Source organism: Gigantopelta aegis, chromosome 3 (genome assembly GCF_016097555.1).
Source record: "Gigantopelta aegis isolate Gae_Host chromosome 3, Gae_host_genome, whole genome shotgun sequence".
NCBI lineage: Eukaryota > Metazoa > Mollusca > Gastropoda > Neomphalida > Peltospiridae > Gigantopelta > Gigantopelta aegis.
The window spans coordinates 35,093,884-35,113,345 of record NC_054701.1 but is presented as its reverse complement, the minus strand read 5'-3'; the positions used below and the strand labels follow the sequence as shown (position 1 = coordinate 35,113,345).

General features: G+C 35.1%; 1 protein-coding gene across 1 annotated transcript; it reads left to right on the top strand.

Annotated features, from left to right (window-relative positions):
- The first annotated feature begins 803 nt into the window (after positions 1–803).
- LOC121367938 (mitochondrial-processing peptidase subunit beta-like) lies at positions 804–18,752 on the top strand. The gene is made up of 14 exons (XM_041492400.1): positions 804–953; positions 4,903–5,055; positions 5,678–5,764; positions 6,430–6,559; positions 6,818–6,909; positions 7,694–7,800; positions 8,635–8,714; positions 9,515–9,627; positions 10,396–10,634; positions 12,747–12,812; positions 13,783–13,899; positions 14,171–14,228; positions 14,835–14,910; positions 18,524–18,752. The coding sequence occupies exons 1-14, from the start codon at positions 894–896 to the stop codon at positions 18,586–18,588; spliced, it is 1,443 nt and encodes a 480-aa protein (XP_041348334.1). The 5' UTR covers positions 804–893; the 3' UTR covers positions 18,589–18,752.
- The last annotated feature ends 710 nt before the right edge of the window (positions 18,753–19,462 follow it).

The following is a 19,462-nucleotide window of genomic DNA, read 5'->3' as shown; positions in this document are numbered from 1 at the left end:
AGGGCTACGTCCCGCCCTTTAACTAACATATGTTGGAGACGATATTTACCTACAACGGGTTGTCTCCTTCACGGGTGTGTAAGAAAAACCTGTCACAAACCAGGGGTGAAATTAAAGAACAGTTGGTTAACATAACTTTGAATGTTGTTTACAAAGGCTTTGATTAAATGTTAAAGTGAACATTTAAAAAACAATTTAAAATGACTTGCTCGATTTCAGTTATCAGTAAAAAATTATATAACAGAAGTATGTTTTCTATGAAAATAACTTCTGTTGGTAATAAATATAATTTTGTTTCCTTAAATGTAGGCTATTTAAAATTTTAAATGGGCAAACTCTGCAAATGGTAGAGATGGTGTAAAAAAATAAAAAAAAAAAAAACATTCATGCACCTACGTACAAACTTTCACATAGGCCTACACATGAGAGTTGTTTTGTTTTGTTGTTTGTTGTTGTTTTTTTAATTATTATTTTTGATGATGAATGTTAGGGAGGTGGGGGGATAACTTTAAAAAAGCCAAAGATTTTCAATAACTAAATTTACTCACTGCAAAGCAATCCTTAAAATATTATTTCCTTTTAAACCATGTAATTAAGCAGATTGACATCTTAATTATAGGTCGATCATTCCAAACATAATATATATAATGGAACGTTTTGTCTTGTACTTTATTTCTTTAATTTAGTATTTAACTGTATATTTTAACATATAAAAACACAAAAATCCATATGCTAAGCCTATTCGAAGGATCTAATATTTCAACTAAGTCGCAATATTCGATAATAACGGTACGTGTTGGTAAAGGGCGATATCTGTAGTACAGTACACATTTCGTTTCGGTTTATCACCGATACATATTTTCACAAATCTCTGTGTCTCTTGTGTTGCCGAAATGGCTACTTTGCTGAAGGTCACGACAGCACTTGCGAAAGTTGTGCCAAAATCGCCGAGGGTAAACATTCACTGTTATATATAAAAGGGTCACTCATTAGTGATGTTAAAAAATAGCTTATTTCTAAAATTGCTTGATAATGCAGTCAGTATCAGTGCCCGTGTAACAGACCTTGCGAGTTCGACTTGGATTCATGGAACTGCGAACGTGCCAAGCACTTCGGTTATATTCCATAAAAATCATGTCTTTTCATTGGAACTGTCAATTAAATTCAATATTTATTAATAAAACGGCTTCCTTAATTGTTTCTAATAATTAGACATGTTACAAATCGTAGTAGCAGTCCTATGTGTCCACTGAATGCAACTTGGTCGGATGCTATTGACCATCATTGATCATCATGGATGTAAATAAATCCAACCAATATAGAAGTACACTGCTATCACATGGAAGAATATGTATTTTTGTCCATGAGACAGTTCATTTTGAATATGTGATGTAAATGTTTTTGAACACCTACCGAAAAACATTGAAATAACCTCAATTTCACCTTCACAGAAATGGCATTTTTTTCAGTTTGGGACATCGATGGTACTCAGATATATTATTCATATAATACTGAGATGTGATGAGTCCCAGTATTGATTGACCTTGGTGGACATGTTTTTGTCTCGCCTTCACAAAGTAAAATGGCTAGCCAAAGTATTCTACCATTTAGCTTGAGTGTCCTCTAGAGTTATTCTATTATATGTGAGAATAATGCTAAAGATGACTGCAAGTAATACTTCGGCAGTCGTCAACAACCAAATGAAAATCAGCTACTGTGTCTGAAATATGCATTATTTCCTAAATCTGATGCCACAGTCCTTTAGTTTGATTATTCCCAAGTCGAGTATACATGATATGTCCACTAAACATTAGCACGACGGTCGAGTCACATCTCCACACACTTTGTCCTACGTCAGCACAACAATAATGAAGTTTCACTTAGGGGCGTCAGGTTTCTTCATCTAGTGTTAATACCAGTTACCAACATGTAAGTTTAATATCACAATTCAGCCCAGGAATAATCAAACTAAAGGTCTGTGGCATTAGATTTAGGAAAAATGTGTATTTTAGACCAGTAACGGCTACCATTTGGTCATCAACGATTGCCAAAGTATTTTATTCCTCTCTAGTGTTATCAGGTATAATCTATACAATTTTTTATTCGACGCCAAATAACCGTAATTAAAATGTGTCGGGTGTGTCGTTAAATAAAACATTTCCTTTCCTATACAATTTTTTGGTGGCTGGAAAAAAAGTCACAATTTAGTATAGGGAAAAAAATCACAGGAAAAAAAAGTCACAATTTTTATATAACAAAATGTATGGGTTTGTAGAGTATTGAATGTGGCATCATACTCATAGTATGCATGGGGTAATTGTTAAGTAGGTCAATTAGGCTAGATTAAAGAAAGAGGCCTCATATTGTGCATGGGTGGTGACTAATTGTTACACTTATTAATTAGGGTCAATTAGGCAGGATTAAAGAAAGAGTCTTCATATTGTGCAGGGGTGATGCTTGGGTCTAGCTTACTGATTAGGATAGATTTAAACTAAGGGCTTCCTATTGTAAATGATTTATAAAATGCCTAAGGTTAAATGTGTTTCACTATATATAGATATATTCTCCAGCTTGCTAGTATCAGAAGTATATTTAATATGGAAGTTATTCATAGCAATAAGGGTGGTCACAAAATCTGTCATGAGGGGTTCATGTATACCAAACATGCAACTCGCAAAACAAAGTTGTGGTGAAAATGTGTCAAAAGATCTAGTGGTAATTGTCGAGGTTCTATGATAACAGACTTACAGAGAGAGCACCCATATAGGACCACAAGAATGTGGCAGAATTTCTTCATGGTATTAGGTGGAACATCTGCCTAAACCACCAACATTAAAATCACAGAACATTTAACGGTTAATCTCTTAATAAAAAATTGTGACTTTTTTTCCTGTGGGGTTTTTTTCTGTGACTTTTTTTTTTAGATTCAATTTTTTAAGGCTCCCTTTTTGGTGAATTGGTAAAAAATAACATTTCAAATAGAAAAAAGGGGATTCTTAATAATATAACCAATATGAATATACATTGATCAAATTAATGTTCCTGTTTTATATATCTTCATCATAGATAGTTAAATAGTATTTATGTGGCTGAAGGTTTCTTCTCTTTCTTTAACCTTTAGACTACTGGATTAATTTTTGACAAAAATCACGTTGAATGGGTACAAGTTTATAATTGTTACTCACATATATTCACTTAAATGTTTTATAAGTACATAAAATAAAGTTCATATTTGAATCAGTAAGTATTATTTTCATGGGTTTGTCTAATTTTTATATTTTAGATCTGTTAATGTTGATTAAAAATAGGCACAAAATCGAAAAAGTTGCATTTACTTATGGGCATTTGTGGTCAGCTGTTCAGTATTGATGTATATTATTCCCAATAACAGTGGTTTTCTGACCAGAATTTAAAAAAAAAAACTCACTCCAATTTATATCCCAATATTTAGTGATATTCGTTTTGGTAAAACGATCAAATTTATCATCAAATTTGCAGTTACAATCGGCAATCGATCCCTGAAAATTACCGTGACATGCCACCATTGTTAATCAAAAATACTTGCTGAAAACCAAAATTCCAAGGTATTTTCTGTTGAAAAATAAAAATCTAAAGCAGCCATAGTCAGTAACTGCTTCCTGTTTTGTATTTCCTGTATTTCTGGAGAATGTCATGTGCAAAACAGCGGGAAATATGAATTGGGGAAAATGTACAGTGTGTCAACTGGTGTGACATTGGGCGAGATATCTCACCTGCAGTAGTCAGAAGGTTAAATAATGTCAGAATGTTTATATATGTTAGACACCAAGGAAAATTGGCTAAGGTGTCGTTAAACAAATAGTCCATACTGTTTCAATTTTTCTTTGCATCTACTCCAGTACATCTACTCTATGTCCAACATTCATCACTCAGTAAGATTCATGAAGAGATCAGCAGTTTGTGTTGTTATTGTAATATTATCAGTTGGGTAAAGTGATAGAATATTGTTGGTAAAGAAAAAAGTGTATAAATAAACCCCATAAAAAAGATACCACTCATTAATGTTCTGAGAAATATTTATTTATTTATTATTAATATAACAAATTGTAAACCATAATGATTCTGCCCAGTTAAAGATAGCTTGTAGAGCAAGCTGACTGTTTGTGGTGAGATTGCCAAGATCAGAGTTTACAATCTACTCAGTATTCACATTGTTGTTGACAAGTAGCATCATGTATTAAATTATGGGGTAGGTTTTAGCTCTATCGACGGGTTGAGTGCTCGCCTCAGGTGCTTGTGTCGCATGATCGAACCACCTCATTGGATCCATTGAACTGATTACTTTTTCTCGTTCCAACCAATATACCCGTTCCACAACGGGTCAAATGCTGTGGTATATGCTTTCTTGTCTGTATATAAGAGATCCTTTGCTACTAATAGAAAAATGTAGCAGGTTTCTTCTGATGACTACGAGTCAGAATTACCAAATGTTTGACATCCAATAGCCGATGCTTAATTAATCAATGTGCTCTAGTGGTGGTGTTAAACAAAACAAACTTTAACTTTCATAATATCCATTAAAAGGAACTGGGTGAAGTTTCCGTCTGCATTTTGAAAGAATGGGTAGCTGACCTATCCAGTCTTCATTCAATTCCGCACTTCACCAATGTTACCAGAAAACAATAATGACAATAGGCTTATTATTAAAGTACATATTATACAAACAAACTTTATAATACAACATGTAATTTGCATGTGTTTTAGTGAATTACAGTTGACATGTTGTCTTGCCATGTGGTGACCATCATGAATATGAGCCATATTTGTATATGTTAGACTTACAACTTACATTGTAGTTGTAACAATGTTGTCACAATATCGTGAGTACTGAAATTTAGGTCAAACGTTTCATTTATTTTAAAGGTGCAAGCGTCTGTGTTTACCAGCAAGAAATGGCGTTCAACTAGTGCTGCCACCTATCAGCAGACCGTGCTGAATATTCCTGAAACCAAGGTGACCACATTGGACAATGGTTTGAGAGTGGCAACAGAAGACTCAGGAATTCCCACCTGCACGGTGAGCTTTATATTGAAATGTTCTTCGTTTTCATTTCAGTGTATTTTTGTGCATACTTAAAATTTGACATCCAGTTCATTATTGCCGATATGTGTGTTGTTTTTGCTGGGGTGTTGTTAAAAATGCATTTATTCACATGCATATCCACCAGGAGTAGGAATTGAGAGATGTTTCCAATTGCCTAGAAGAGTTATTAGTGAAAAATCACTAACTTGAATGATTTTTTTTTTTTCTTCTTAAGTTTAATGTATCAGTATGACATTTCTCTAGAATCTGGCTATATTATTTTGATGCCCATTTTAACATTAACTCGTTTGTATCCAGCTTTTACTTAATGCGAAGCCAGTAGCCAGTACCCATCCATGTTAAAGCCAGTGACTGCACCATTTTTCCAACAAAAAACCCCAACAGAATTTCAGAATTTAATATCTTATCTGTAAAATCGTTTATCTTGACAAAATATGTTATGTTCTCCTACAGCAGTTTTACTCCAGTGCAGACTGTTTCATCTATTACTGAACAAAATAATGTGCATCTACATCATAGAATTATCAATAAATATATTTGCAATATGCTAATTTTGTGGGTTCATGCTCTATATGACATGTTTGATATTTTGCAGGTTGGTTTGTGGATTGATGCAGGAAGCAGGTTTGAAAATGAGAAGAACAATGGAGTGGCCCATTTTCTGGAACATATGGCCTTTAAGGTAGTGTATTTAGCAAAGATTCCACTGGTACCAGCATATTATGTTTATACTTCTCATACAACAAAAAATTGAAAGTAGCAATGGATCTTTTATGTGCAACATCCCACAGACAGAATATCACATACCACGGCCTTTGATATACCAGTCTGATTGAATGATGCCAGTAAAAATAACTGAATGATATCCTTCTAGAAAACACAAAAAATAAGTCATTGAACATAGATGATGATAAGAAAAAAACTGTTATTTGTATTTTGAACTCTTATTATATCTGTATTGTTTGTACATTTCTAATCATAAGAAGTGTTTTTAATTTGGGTGCAGGACAAGTAAATTATGCTAAAGTCAATAGGAAATTACAATGTATTGACAAAAGGATCATTGATTCATAAGACTATATATGTTTGAAGGTAATTGTTTTAACAAGAGACTGCTTAACTGTTGTTCAACTCGTTCAATAGAAACATTTCGATGAGAAAAGCACATTTCAAAAGGAACACGTAAAATTGGAGAGGCATCATAAGACAAGTTGATGTTGAGACTTTTAATAAAAGCTTTGCTGATGTGTAACGTGTCACTCATTCAGAATAAAATATCTATGTTATTGCAATTACATTGATTTATTTTTCATATTTTTTACCAAGACGAATTGTGTTTTTTTACAGGGAACACAGAAGCGCTCACAGACTGATCTGGAACTGGAGGTGGAGAACATGGGAGCACATTTAAATGCTTATACATCCCGTGAACAGACAGTCTACTATGCCAAAGCCTTTTCACATGATGTGGGAAAAGGTATCAATAAATCAGTTAATATTTTTTATCATACTAACACTAACAGTGTTGATGGATATATTGGTAATCCTGGAAAATCAGGGAATTTGCAAATGTCATTTTCCAAATAAAATTCTTAAGAAAATTATAAAAAATATCTTGCTTTTGATTCTGACTTTTGTTGTTTTTATCATATGAATGATCCGTTCAATGTGTCATACAATTTGTATTTTTATTGGTTACGTGTCAACGGTTTACAGTAAATATCTTTTGTTTTAGCTGTTGACATTTTGTCTGACATCATACAGAACAGTACATTGGGTGAGAATGAGATTGAGAGGGAACGTGGAGTGATCCTTCGAGAAATGCAGGTAAATAAAAATCAAAACTGTATTTACTTATAGAATTCCAGTCCTTTGCAAGCATTTACATAACCACAATTAATTATCTCGGTGCAAACTTAATTTTGTGAGTTGAATTGCAAGCGCTACATTCGATGCATTCCAGTGTTCAACAAATATTTGAGAAAATCCCCAACCCTTGCAGAAGTTTTGGCTAGTGCCGTATGTATTATAGTAATATCATGGATAATTTCCACTAGCCCAGACAAAACATTGACCAGCCAGTACCAAGGGCTAGTGGGTTTGTTGAACCTTGTGCATTCACTGGTTATTGGGTAAATCCAAAGGAATGACTTGGTGGCATGAGTCTTGAAAAAACACTGGGCATGGGCATCAGGCCACCATATTCAAAATCGTTATTTAAGTCTCGATTCTAAAGTTAGCTTATATGGTACTTATATGTAATCAAGGGTCATGTTTTAGCTCGGTGGCCATGTTTTATCTCAATGGTCATGTTTTATCTCGGTGGTCATGTTTTATCTCGGTGGTCAGGTTTTATCTCGGTGGTCATGTTTCAGCTCGGTGGTCAGGTTTTAGTTTGGTGGTCAGGTTTTAGCTCAGTGGTCAGGTTTTAGCTCAGTGGTTGGGGCATGTCACAGGATTTAATTCCAACTATGAAGCCATTTTATTTTATTTTGTCCTAACCAGTGCCCCACAACTGGCAGTGAATATGTCTATGGGAAAGTATGTAATAAACATCCAGTGCTGCTATTTGGTAAGATTATCCATCTTTCTTTTTTTCTAACTATTTCAGGAGGTGGAGACCAATCTTCAAGAAGTTGTGTTTGACCATCTACATGCAATCGCGTACCAGGGAACACCTCTTGGCAGAACCATCTTGGGGCCCACTGAGAACATAAAGTTAGTGATCACCAGGCATAAATTAGGAAACATCACTTATATTTCGTGCTATACGCCACATTTCTGTTATAAGTCAATCCCAACACAGTAGTGTTTCATTTAAAAAACTACATGACTGTATATTACAGGGATGAAAGTTTCCTGGTTTTTGTCCAACAACATATATCAAAGACCATGGTGTAAAGAGATGGTCACAGTATTACGTTTTTCTCCGGTATCAATGCCCTTGAGTGGTCAGAAAAACCACAAAGCATATCTGCGTCAACAACATATACAATTAACATGCTGTTCATAATGGATTCACACATGGTATGTGTTGTCCTGTCTGGGAAAATGAATATATAAAAAGTCCCTTGGTGCTAATGAAAAAAATGTAATGGGTTTCCTTTTAACACTATGAGTCAACAAATCACCAAAACTATTTGATATCCAACAACCAGGGTTTTTGCCAGGTAACATGGGTATGGCGCCATACCCAAATTATTTTGCAGATCTTTTTTTTTTAAGTTAACCTTTGATCAAATTAATTATTCTTATTATTACTGTATGATTTTCTTAACCCTAACCCTAAGCATAACCCATTTTCTTTCTCGGAAAGGTCCCCCATATCCCCTGTAGACTGTGGTTGCATTCAATTCCATAATGCCATACCTAAAAATTTATTTCTGGCAGAAACACTGACAGCAGATGAGTGATTAATACATGTTCTCTAGTGGTATTATTTTTAAACAAAACTAACTTTAAATTTAAACACTAATACAAAAGTAGCCTATACCGGTACATTCTTAACATGACCTTTACACTAGTATACATGTTTTATGTTTGTTACAACAGGTCAATCAAGAGGGATGATTTAGTGGCGTATATCAACTCCCACTACAAAGGCCCTCGTATTGTGCTCGCAGCTGCTGGTGGTAAGTGTAGTTAGCAGATCATGCTTTTGTTTACTTAACGACCTAAACATGTTAGCAAAGTTAGTAATTATGATTTGAAAATCATCTTAATGATATTAGAGATAACAGATGGTAGCAAATTTGTGTCCTGTTGATAAGAATGAATGAATGAATGAATGAATGTTTAATGACACCCCAGCACAAAAATACACATCGGCTATTGGGTGTTGATAAGAACCTATGAAATTCATCTTATGATGACAACTTAATATAAATAACAAAAACAGTATATATACCCAATAATTATTTTTAAAATTATGCCAGTGCTGCTAATTGCTGTTGTACATTTTGAGGGCTATGACATACAATTGAGGAGGCCCTTAGTTACAAAGTGAAGGGAATATGTGGTGTCTTACAAGATTGCTGTCAGGTATTCCATTCATTTTTCATGTGTGAAATATTTTAAAACAAGGCTAGATTATAATAATTCTGGACACACTCCCCAAATATCTGAACTGGTCTAATTGAGACTTCAAAACACTCAGGGTTGTAGCCTGTACTGGGAAGTGAACCTAGATTCTATCAGATGTAGCTGGCCTTTGTGGCAAAGTGGTTAAGCTTTTCCACCTTACGTTATTATGATCATATATTAGACACCAAATATCTGTAGTTTAAAATGTGCTGAAATGGTCAAACAAATATTCTTTTCCAGCACCTTGATTCTCTTTACTAAGTTTCAAAATAGCCACATGATATAGACCGTTGCCATAGTTTAAACTATATTGAGATGTCGTAAAATAAATATTCCATTCTTTTCCTAGGTGTGGACCATAATTCCCTGGTTCAGCTGGCTGAGAAGCACTTTGGAAATCTGACAGCTGGCTATGATGGGGAGATTCCACTGCTGCACCCATGCCGCTACTCTGGAAGTGAGGTAGGCATTCTAAAGTCTACTGGCTCTTTCTTTATTTCAAGTATGTATTCAGGTATATAGGTTATCATTAGTCCACAGAATGGAGAAAATATGGCTTGCTATTGTGGATAAATTTGCATTAATTAATAGCACACAGTCTCAGAATTGATGTACTGTGAACTATCATATTATTATATCATGTTATAAGGGTGTATTGTTCTATAAAATGCTAATTTTAATATATACTGAGGCAAAGAAATAAGGAAATACTTGGTACTGTAGATCAAATTTCACTCACTATTTGCATCATAATGTCTATATGATGTACAAAGATGTAATGTTAGATTGAATGTCAGTAACACAGTTAACTTTCAGTTGCAGTCATTCTTTTCTGTTAGTGCTGGTGTGATCCCTTACTTCATTTCAACAATATGTCACAGAAAACCCACTAGGCAATCATGTAGGTGCTTTCTGCTCCAATCCTGGAACAGTCCTCATCGGAATCATAATTTTTGTCTCGCCTTTGCAAGTTAAAAAGTCGATGTCTAGGTATTACTTTTATGACGGCATTGACAGCATCATCTTTTGCATTAAAGTTTAACGCTAAAGTTTTGTGTTAAGATCAATTTATTACAAACTATAAGTTCTTGGTCTATAAAACTTGGTTTATAGTTGCACCTATGGATTTTCAATGGTATACTGAAAATTTTATGGCAAGCGAGACATTTAATTCTACAGAATTCTTGTTATTAGAATACTATTCTCATTTTACCCTTTGCATAACTTCAGATTCGAGTCCGGGATGACAGCATGCCTCTGGCCCATGTTGCGATCGCAGTCGAGGGATGTGGCTGGACCAATCCAGACAACATTGCCCTGATGGTGGCCAACACTCTGATTGGTAGCTGGGACAGGTCACACGGTGGAGGTGAAAATCTGGCCAGCCCATTGGCTGCGAGCAGTGCAGTAGCAAACCTGTGTCACAGCTTCCAGTCCTTCAACACATGCTACACTGACACTGGTCTCTGGTGAGTGGCCTCTTGTATCGTCACTGATACCTTTCTTACGTGCTTTCTTTTTAACTAGCAGGGCGGGATGTAGTCCAGTGGTAAAGCGCTCGCTCGATGTGCAGTCAGTCTAGTATCGATCCCCGTCGCTGGGCCCATTGGACTATTTCTCTTTCCAGCCAGTGCACCATGACTGGCATATCAAAGGCAGTGGTATGTACTACCCTGTCTGTGGGATGGTGCATATAAAAGATCCCTTGCTGCTAATCGAAAAGAGTAGCCCATGAAGTAGCGACAGCAGGATTCCTCTCAATATCTGTGTGGTCCGTAACCATATGTCTGATGCCATATAACCGTAAATAAAATGTGTTGAGTCAGGGGTTCAAAAATCCTGACGTCCGTGCCAAGTGGAATTTTCATGCCGCGCAAGTAATTATGTTAACTGCATATGCCCGATGACAAGTGACTAATGTAACACCTAACATCTTTTTAAAATTTTGTTACAACTCTCGGTAAAACCTTTAGAAAGAGTTCCGATCGTGCGAGCATTTACATAGCTGTAATGAGAACTAACCCTAATCCTAAATGCTGGAACGATCGGAACTCTTGCCAATGTGTTGACACACCAAAACGGAAAACAATGTGTTGAAAAGTTATTCCCCTTTTACTATCGACTAAGATCGGTAATTTCCGCCACTGAACGTTCGACTGAATTCATACAAGCAATCGGTTCGATGATCTTCAAACTTAGAAATAACATCCAATACGCTTTACAGAGCTCTCATATAAAAATGAAGTATACATGCCTTGTGTGTGCAATCATAATGTTTAATACTTGCAAACATGGTAAATGAGGTGGGATACAGTTTAAAATTGACATATTCAAATTAAATTAGACATTAACATGGTTCCGGAATCTGCTCTTTGCAAATGAACGGGGGCGTACACCCCCTTCCCGGCTGTTGTTTACCAAGCCTGAACTATTTAACAAAATAACATAGCTCATGTTTACTTTGAGCCCAGCCACGACTGTTTGCGAGAGACATTTCCAGAGAAGTGTTTTGGGGCACAAAATGTTAAATAATATACACACAATAATGACACATGGGCCAAAATCCCTAAACCAATGCCAGCCATAAAAGAATGGCTCACGAGTGGAAAGGGATCTCACAACATCCACGGCCATACAAGTGGTCATTAAGGCATACATCAACACAATAGTTATATTTAGATGAACAAGTGGATACTACCAAACAAATAACAAAATTTAAATCAACAAATGGACACTATTTAAAAATAAAATTTAAATCAACAAATAGAGAAGACCGTTGATACTACTGGACAGACATACATTTAGTACTTCCTAGGTAAGTGTTGTAACCTACTGGCAAAATTCTTTATTTGTGCAATTAAACCAATTACTTTCAAGATTATTACACTATTAAGCACTGTATTAAATTAAATAGGAGTAACACAATTGGTTACCTTAAGAAGTATGGGCAAGTGAAAAAATATATGGGGCAAGTGAATATCTGATTGGCACTTGCCCTGTGGCAAGTAATTTTTTTGAAAATTTTTGAACCCCTGGTTGAGTGCGTCGTTAAATAAAACATTTCCTTCATTCATTCATTTTAACTAAAACGCCATTAGTTTGAGGTCAGGTTGAGTATTCTTGAAAAAGAGAAAATTATCCAAGTTTTTGTTTTTACATACTGTGAAATCGTTTAATTGGCTAGCATATTGAATGAATACTCTAAGCCTGGTCAAAATCTGTGTAGATAAATTCTGTGTTGTTCGGTTCTGAACTCAAGATGCAATATTTCTACGCATGCATTATTTGAATTGCTGTAAACAATGGTTCATGAGATTTACATGTTCTGAACATGCACTAATGTTTTGAACGATAGCAAAACAAATGCATTGCATTATTAACCTGGTTTCCAGTATAGGAGTGACAACCACAGTTACTGTTAATCACAATCAAGCCAATGTTAATTTAAAAAAATATATAATCTCCTTTCTCTTTCATTTGAAATCCTTTACATGCTTGTATTTTGGTAAAATAACAATTACTTCCGTCTTTCGGTATTCAAATGTTCATGTTGTTCTTGAATACACTGTTTTATCTTTCAGGGGAGTTTACTTTGTAGGCGAACGACTGCAGATTGAAGATATGATGTTTAACATCCAAAGTGAATGGTGAGCTTATTAAAAATATATTTATATGCATACATGGTGTTGTAATTGCTGTGTATTGTTCATGTATAAGATAATATTAACATCCACTACAGCACATTAAACATGAAATAGCCCAGTTTGAAATATATTGAGGTTTCATTAAACAAACACTCATTTACTATGGTTGCTTTAAAGGTTTTAATGATTAGTGAAAAGGAGAACCTAAATTGTTCAGAGGTTGAAATAATTAACTTTATGATTTTTTAAGTTTTCTTTCTACCCACATTGATCTGCATTGTGATAATATACCAGTTGTGACATGCACATAGTGCTGTAATATGGAAATTTGTGATTTCTTTATTGCTTTTTAACTGGTCTTCAGTAACAAGATTAGATGGAGGTTTGGTGGCCATTCAGATATTACGTAGCACTCGACGGGGTGGATGGGTGTAGATCCAAACATTATGTTGGTGTATTTAACAGCGTTAAGTGACACACTTTTTTATTATTACTTTTTTCTTTTCATAAACGTTCTGTCATAACGACAGTGTTTAACGTAGGCCTAGTTAGTTATTGCTAGACGTATACACACAAAAAGGATTATTGATTGAGTTAAAATTCATATCTGCGCTTTCCCAAATTGCAAAACAGTACGTTAAAACTACATTACACCCATCACATGACTTGTTTGTGAATGGAACAGGGGGTACGTCATATAATATTTGGGGGGGGGTGTATGGTCTAGTGTTATGAAGCATTATTATGTCTAATTTTGACAAAAATAGTGTTGAGTAATATTTGACTGGCTCCTTTTTCCTTTACAATTGATGCAAGCACTGGTATATCCCTGAATATGCTGTCCCATCCTACATGAGGTGGCAGAAGACTTTCCATGGTTCAGGTCAACTGTCACAGTTTTAAGTGTTTGGCAATGTAATATCTCCTGATTATGCCATGTGCTACTGTGTCATTAAACAATAATTGTTTTCAGGATGCGACTGTGTAACAATGCCACAGAGTTTGAAGTTCAGCGAGCAAAGAATTTATTGAAGACAAACCTGCTGCTGCAACTGGATGGATCCACTCCAATCTGTGAAGATATTGGAAGGTACGAACGTCTGAATGTGGACTTAATATACACTGCTATAAAATGGTCATCAACCATTCCTTTCCTTGGAAAACAAATTCTTGTGGCATGGGCTATGAAAAAGTATCACATGGCATGACCAGACAGTTTTAAACATTAAAATGAATACATTTAAATTATGTTCGTGTTATAATGAGATTAATATTAAATGGCCATGCCATACATTCAGATATTGTATGCATTCCAATGTAAATTTCAGTTATTATTTTTTAATATGTTCCATTTATTTCAGACAAATGCTGTGTTACGGTAGACGCATACCGTTGCCTGAATTGGAAGCCAGAATAGATGTAAGTCATTTTGTAGAACCTAAGTTAAGTTAACAAAGTAAAATTGAATTTTTAGTAAAATTTCACTTGTCTTTAAGTTAGTAAGGGGGCAGGATTTAGCTCAGGTGGGAGAGATCTCACCTGAGTCTTGGGTTGTAGGATCGATCCTCCTTGGTGGGCCCATTTGGTTTGTCAGATGATCTGCTGCTGCTATTGGTAATAGAAAAATGTAGCAGGTTTCCTCTGAAGATTTCCAATAGCCGATGATTGATCAATGAAAGTGCTCTAGTGGTTATGTAGCAGGTTTCCTCTGAAGTCAGAATTACCAAATGTTTGACATCCAATAGCCGATGATTAATTAATCAATGTGCTCTAGTGGTGTCGTTGAAAAAACAAAAAACAAACCTTAAGTTAGTAACTGAAGAAAAAAAAAAGGACCAGCTTCTCTAGACAAAAGAATAAAATTGGTTGCCATTTTAAAATCCATATCAAAGTGAATAATACCTTATCAGAATTAAAACTGACAATTTACTAATGTATTTTGTCATGCATCTGCTCATTGAGCTTAAAAATAAAAATTTTAAGCACATGACATCGGCCATTAATGATTTTTTTTTACTATTGCAGGCTGTGAATGCCAAGGTTCTCCGTGAAGTGTGCACGAAGTATATCTATGACAAATGCCCAGTGGTGGCAGCTGTAGGTAAGTACCTGCAAACACTCGTTAAGTTGAGCTACAGTGTGTTGAAATGTGGCCCAAACTTGGACAGAGGAATTCAGTGTAACACAGTGGTAGAATGCTTGTCTGGGGTGTGATTGTAGATTGATCTTCCTTAGTGCACTTCAATTGTTTTCCTTTTCAAACAAGGCTTAACAACCGGGTTGCATTCAGTACATGTGCTTAGTGGTTAGCACTTGCTAACATTGAGCTGCCTGGCACTTGCCATATTCGCCAATTGCACATTTTAAAAGTAATTGGCGAATTTCATTTTAATAAATTTTGTGTAATAAATGTTATTTTATAAGAAAATACATGGGTTTTTGCCATTTTTAAAGTTTAAAATGTTGATTTGGCGAAATGTTCTGATCACCCAGAGCTAGCCTGGATCAAAGTATTGAACCTCCTGGATGAACCCATTCTTTTACTGGGCTTTTCCCCACATCTCAACCAGTGCTCCATAACTCATATATCAACGGTTGTGGTATGTGCTGTCCTGTCTATGGAAAAGGGTATAAAAAATCTGTTAATGGAAACATGTAGCAGGACTTTTTTTTTTTTTAATGAGGATCACGTGTTAGAATTATCAAATGCTTGGCATCCAGCAGCCAATGATTAATAAATCAATATGTTCTAGTGGGGTTGTTAAACAAATGAAATTTTAACGTTAACATTTGCTAATAATTTGCCTGGTTCCCAACTTATCACATTAATTTGAGTGCTAAAACAATACTAGCAAGCCTTCTTGTAAAGCATTGTGGTGATTGCATTGACTGAACTTGGGACTTGTATATCAACGGTCAAGGTATGTGGTTTTCCATCTTCTAAAGATCCCTTTCTTGAAAGTCAGAGTAGACCATGTTGTAGCAGATAATTTCTCTACTAAAACAAGTGTGGCACCATACCTAAAATATTTAGTAGATTTTATTATTTTAAGTTAAGCTTTTGACAAAATTAATTGCTCTTATCATTACTATATGATTTTCTTAATCCTAACCCTAAACTTAAACCATTTTCTTTCTGGGGGAGGCCCCCATTATCCCATGTCGACTGTGGGTCCATTCAATTCCATAGTGCCATACCCCAAAATTTCTTTGTGGCAGAAACCCTGTCATGTCTAGATTAAGAGTTGTAAACTTAGATCACCAAGCAGTGATTGAAATGATTCTTTCTTGTTCTGACATGACAATTTCACTAAAGGGCATATCCGTGTATTACGAATGATGCAATAAATGATTGAATTACTTATTCGGTCATTTTGTAATATGTTGCCATTATGCTTCAAAAGTAAATAAGGGACGGGATTTAGCTCAGTCGGTTGAGTGCTACCTTGGATCCATTCAGTTGATTAGGTTTTTTTCGTTCCAACCAGTGCACCACAACTGGACAAAGGCCGTGGTATGTGCTTTCCTGTCAGTGGGAAAGTGCATATAAAAGATCCCTTGCTGCATTACAAAAAATATAGCGGGTTTCCTCTAATGACTACAAGTCAGAATTACCAAATGTTTGACATCCAATAGCCGATGATTAATTAATCAATGTGCTCCAGTGGTGTCGTTAAACAAAACAAACTTCAAAGGTAAACAAATTGCATACTGTAGATCCAGAAATTAACGCATCCCTATTTTGGTGTGAGTGACTGTGGGCAGACTAAAATGTGACATGAAATTAATGTGATCGAGTGGCCTCTATATGGAATATTACTTTCCTAATAACATAAGTCTGTTTACTTTTTTGTTAAATCAGAGTTACAGGTGTCTTCAATAAGATCAACTCACTAACATGTCAGTGTACACATCAATTAACCTGTGTAGTCCCTAATGTTTGTCTTGAGATCGGCTCAAAGCATATTTTTGCAGCAATCATTCACCTAACGTGTATAGTTACCAAAATATGGCTAAACATTAGCATACATGTACCATTACAACTGTATCTTTCTAAGATATGACAGGAGAGTTGCAGCGCACTTGAAAAGTAAAAGAAAGAAATGGTTGACCTCAAGATTACCGTGCTAAAACCCATTCATGCGCAATTAATCAAGTCAGCTTTTTTGCTGGACTATTGGACAGTTGTTTTATAAATGTATTGTAATTTTAATCTTTGTTTTAATAGCTTGTGACACATAGCTTCCTCGACTGTTGCTGGACAAAACATAGAAATAAAAGAGTTGTATTGTTAAAGGGACATTCCCGAGTTTGCTGCATTGTAAGATGTTTCCGACTAATAAAATATTTCTATGATTAAACTTACATATTAAATATAGTTTCTTGTTTAGAATATCAGTGTCTGAATATTCAATGTGTTTCTGGTCGTCTTATTATTTGTAAGAAGCCCAAACTGGATTTTCGTATGTACGAAAAAAATTGATTTTAGGAAATAAAATAAAATTTAACCTACCGTATATCTTCGCCTGTAAGTCGATCTCGGCTATAAGTCGAGTCCCTAATTTCAAGCCCTGAAAACGTATTTTTTCATTGACCCGTTTATAAGTCGACCCATGAAAAACTACTTATATATATTGAAATATTTCTTATTTTCAGCACATGAGAACAATAAATTTGAACAAAAGAAAATTATTTTACAAACTTCGGTTTTCACGTTTTGTACATCGCAATATGATCAGACTATTCCAATCAAACTATCATTATTACATAGCATCAAAACGAAATATTCCCTTAGTAGAGAGTGAAAGCTGTTTGACTGTTACTGTATAGTACTGTACAGATGGTTTTGTGCACAGACAACAACTTTATTTATAAACACTGACAACAGATCACTACGATTAAAACTGAAAGTATCACGTTTTGCCGCCATATTAATACATGTAAGGAGGATAACTCTGGAAAGTACACTGGTTTTTGTACCAAATGATGTGTGTCCCTATTGCTCTAGATAAGTGAACTGCAGAGATCAGTCTATTTTAGGGAAAGCTTAGTAATATTCATGAAGTTAATCACCGCCAAAACATTGTTTGAACAAACCATTAATGCCAGTGACCAGATTTCAAAATAAACTCAGGCAACAGGTAGTTAGTATTGTTTACATTTTTACTATTAGTTATGACTGTTAATTTAACTAAGTGGACTGTTGTCTTGGCATGTGAGAGATCGTACGCCTTTTCGCATAACCAAAACCGTTCTAATGCCAAAAAAAATAGGTTATAAAAAATAAATGTGTCAAATTAACATATTTGAGTATAAATACATGGCATACTTCAGCAATAAAACTTGTAAAATAATCCCCAAAACAGTAATATTTTTTGGTGACATTTTTTTACCCTCTTATAAGTCGACCCCCCAAGTTATAAAATAATTTTTGGGTGAAAAAAATTCGACTTATAGGCGAAGATATACGGTAGTACAAATATTAGAACAATCAAAAACACGTTTAATATACAGCCACTAATATTTTATGCAGAAAAATATATTTGATATGTACTTACAATCGTTAAAAAGTCTGTTAGTTGATAACATCTTAAAAATTGCAGCAAACTCAGGAATGTCCCTTTAATGCGAATAATACAAATTCGCATTAATATTATGATCACATTAATTTCAAGATCTCCAATTCTAAAAAAATTTCTTTTTACTTTTTTAAGGTCCAACTGAACAACTGCCAGACTACAACAGAGTTCGATCCAGTATGTACTGGTTGAGGTTATAATACAGTGTGTAGATTTGAGATGTACAAACAGTGTTGTTGTTTTCAAACTATAAGGATGATAGGACATATTTGTGACATTCGGAAGACGGACTGTGCAGATACAGAGAATTCACTTGTCAAACAGTGCTGCCGCCGTATTTTGTTAATAAATTTGTGAAGCTGTATCATTATATTTAATTTTTTTGTTTGGCGATTTATTTTTGTTATATCATCCTTCCTGACATAGCCCAGTAGTAAAAGTGTTCACCATTGCGTGATCCAATTTAGGATCATTCCCCATCAGTTGACCCATTGAGCTGTTTCTATTTTCTAACAAATGCTCCTCAACTGCTATAACAAAGGCTGTGGTATGTACTATCCTGTGTGGCATGATCCATATAATAGATGAAGGTGCCAAAAAAACTGGGGGCAGAACACACACACACACACATATATATAGTCAAACCTGTCCTAGCGGCCACCTGTACTCGGCAGCCACCTGCCTTAAGCGGCCACTTTTTTCCCCTTCCAAACAATTTCTAATGTAAATGCACCTGTAATAAGCGGCCACCTAAATCGGATCCCAAATACCTGTATTAAGCGGCCATAGTAATGTTTTACTATTATATAAAAGGGATATTTTAACAACGGCGATAAGTTGCAGCAAATAACCGATCTTCACCCCTTCAGGAATACTAGTACCCATTCAGTTCCGACATTTCTACTGCGTATCAATTAAGAAAGTATGACTCTGGAATGCATCTAATTGTCTCTGGGCAAGCTTGTAGATTTACATACTATAAAAATACACAGCATGAAGTAGGAATTAATTTAAATGGAAAAAGAAAACAAACTTGTAGAGAACGGTTAATTTAAGACCTTCCATTTGCATTAT

What these genes read in the sequence shown, in the direction of transcription:
- LOC121367938 (XM_041492400.1), top strand. Translation starts at nt 894, where the DNA reads ATGGCTACTTTGCTGAAGGTCACGACAGCACTTGCGAAAGTTGTGCCA. An exon ending in TGTGCTCGCAGCTGCTGGTG is followed by an intron (nt 8,715 to 9,514) that starts GTAAGTGTAGTT and finishes TTCTTTTCCTAG; the next exon opens with GTGTGGACCATAATTCCCTG. An exon ending in CCCAGTGGTGGCAGCTGTAG is followed by an intron (nt 14,911 to 18,523) that starts GTAAGTACCTGC and finishes TACTTTTTTAAG; the next exon opens with GTCCAACTGAACAACTGCCA.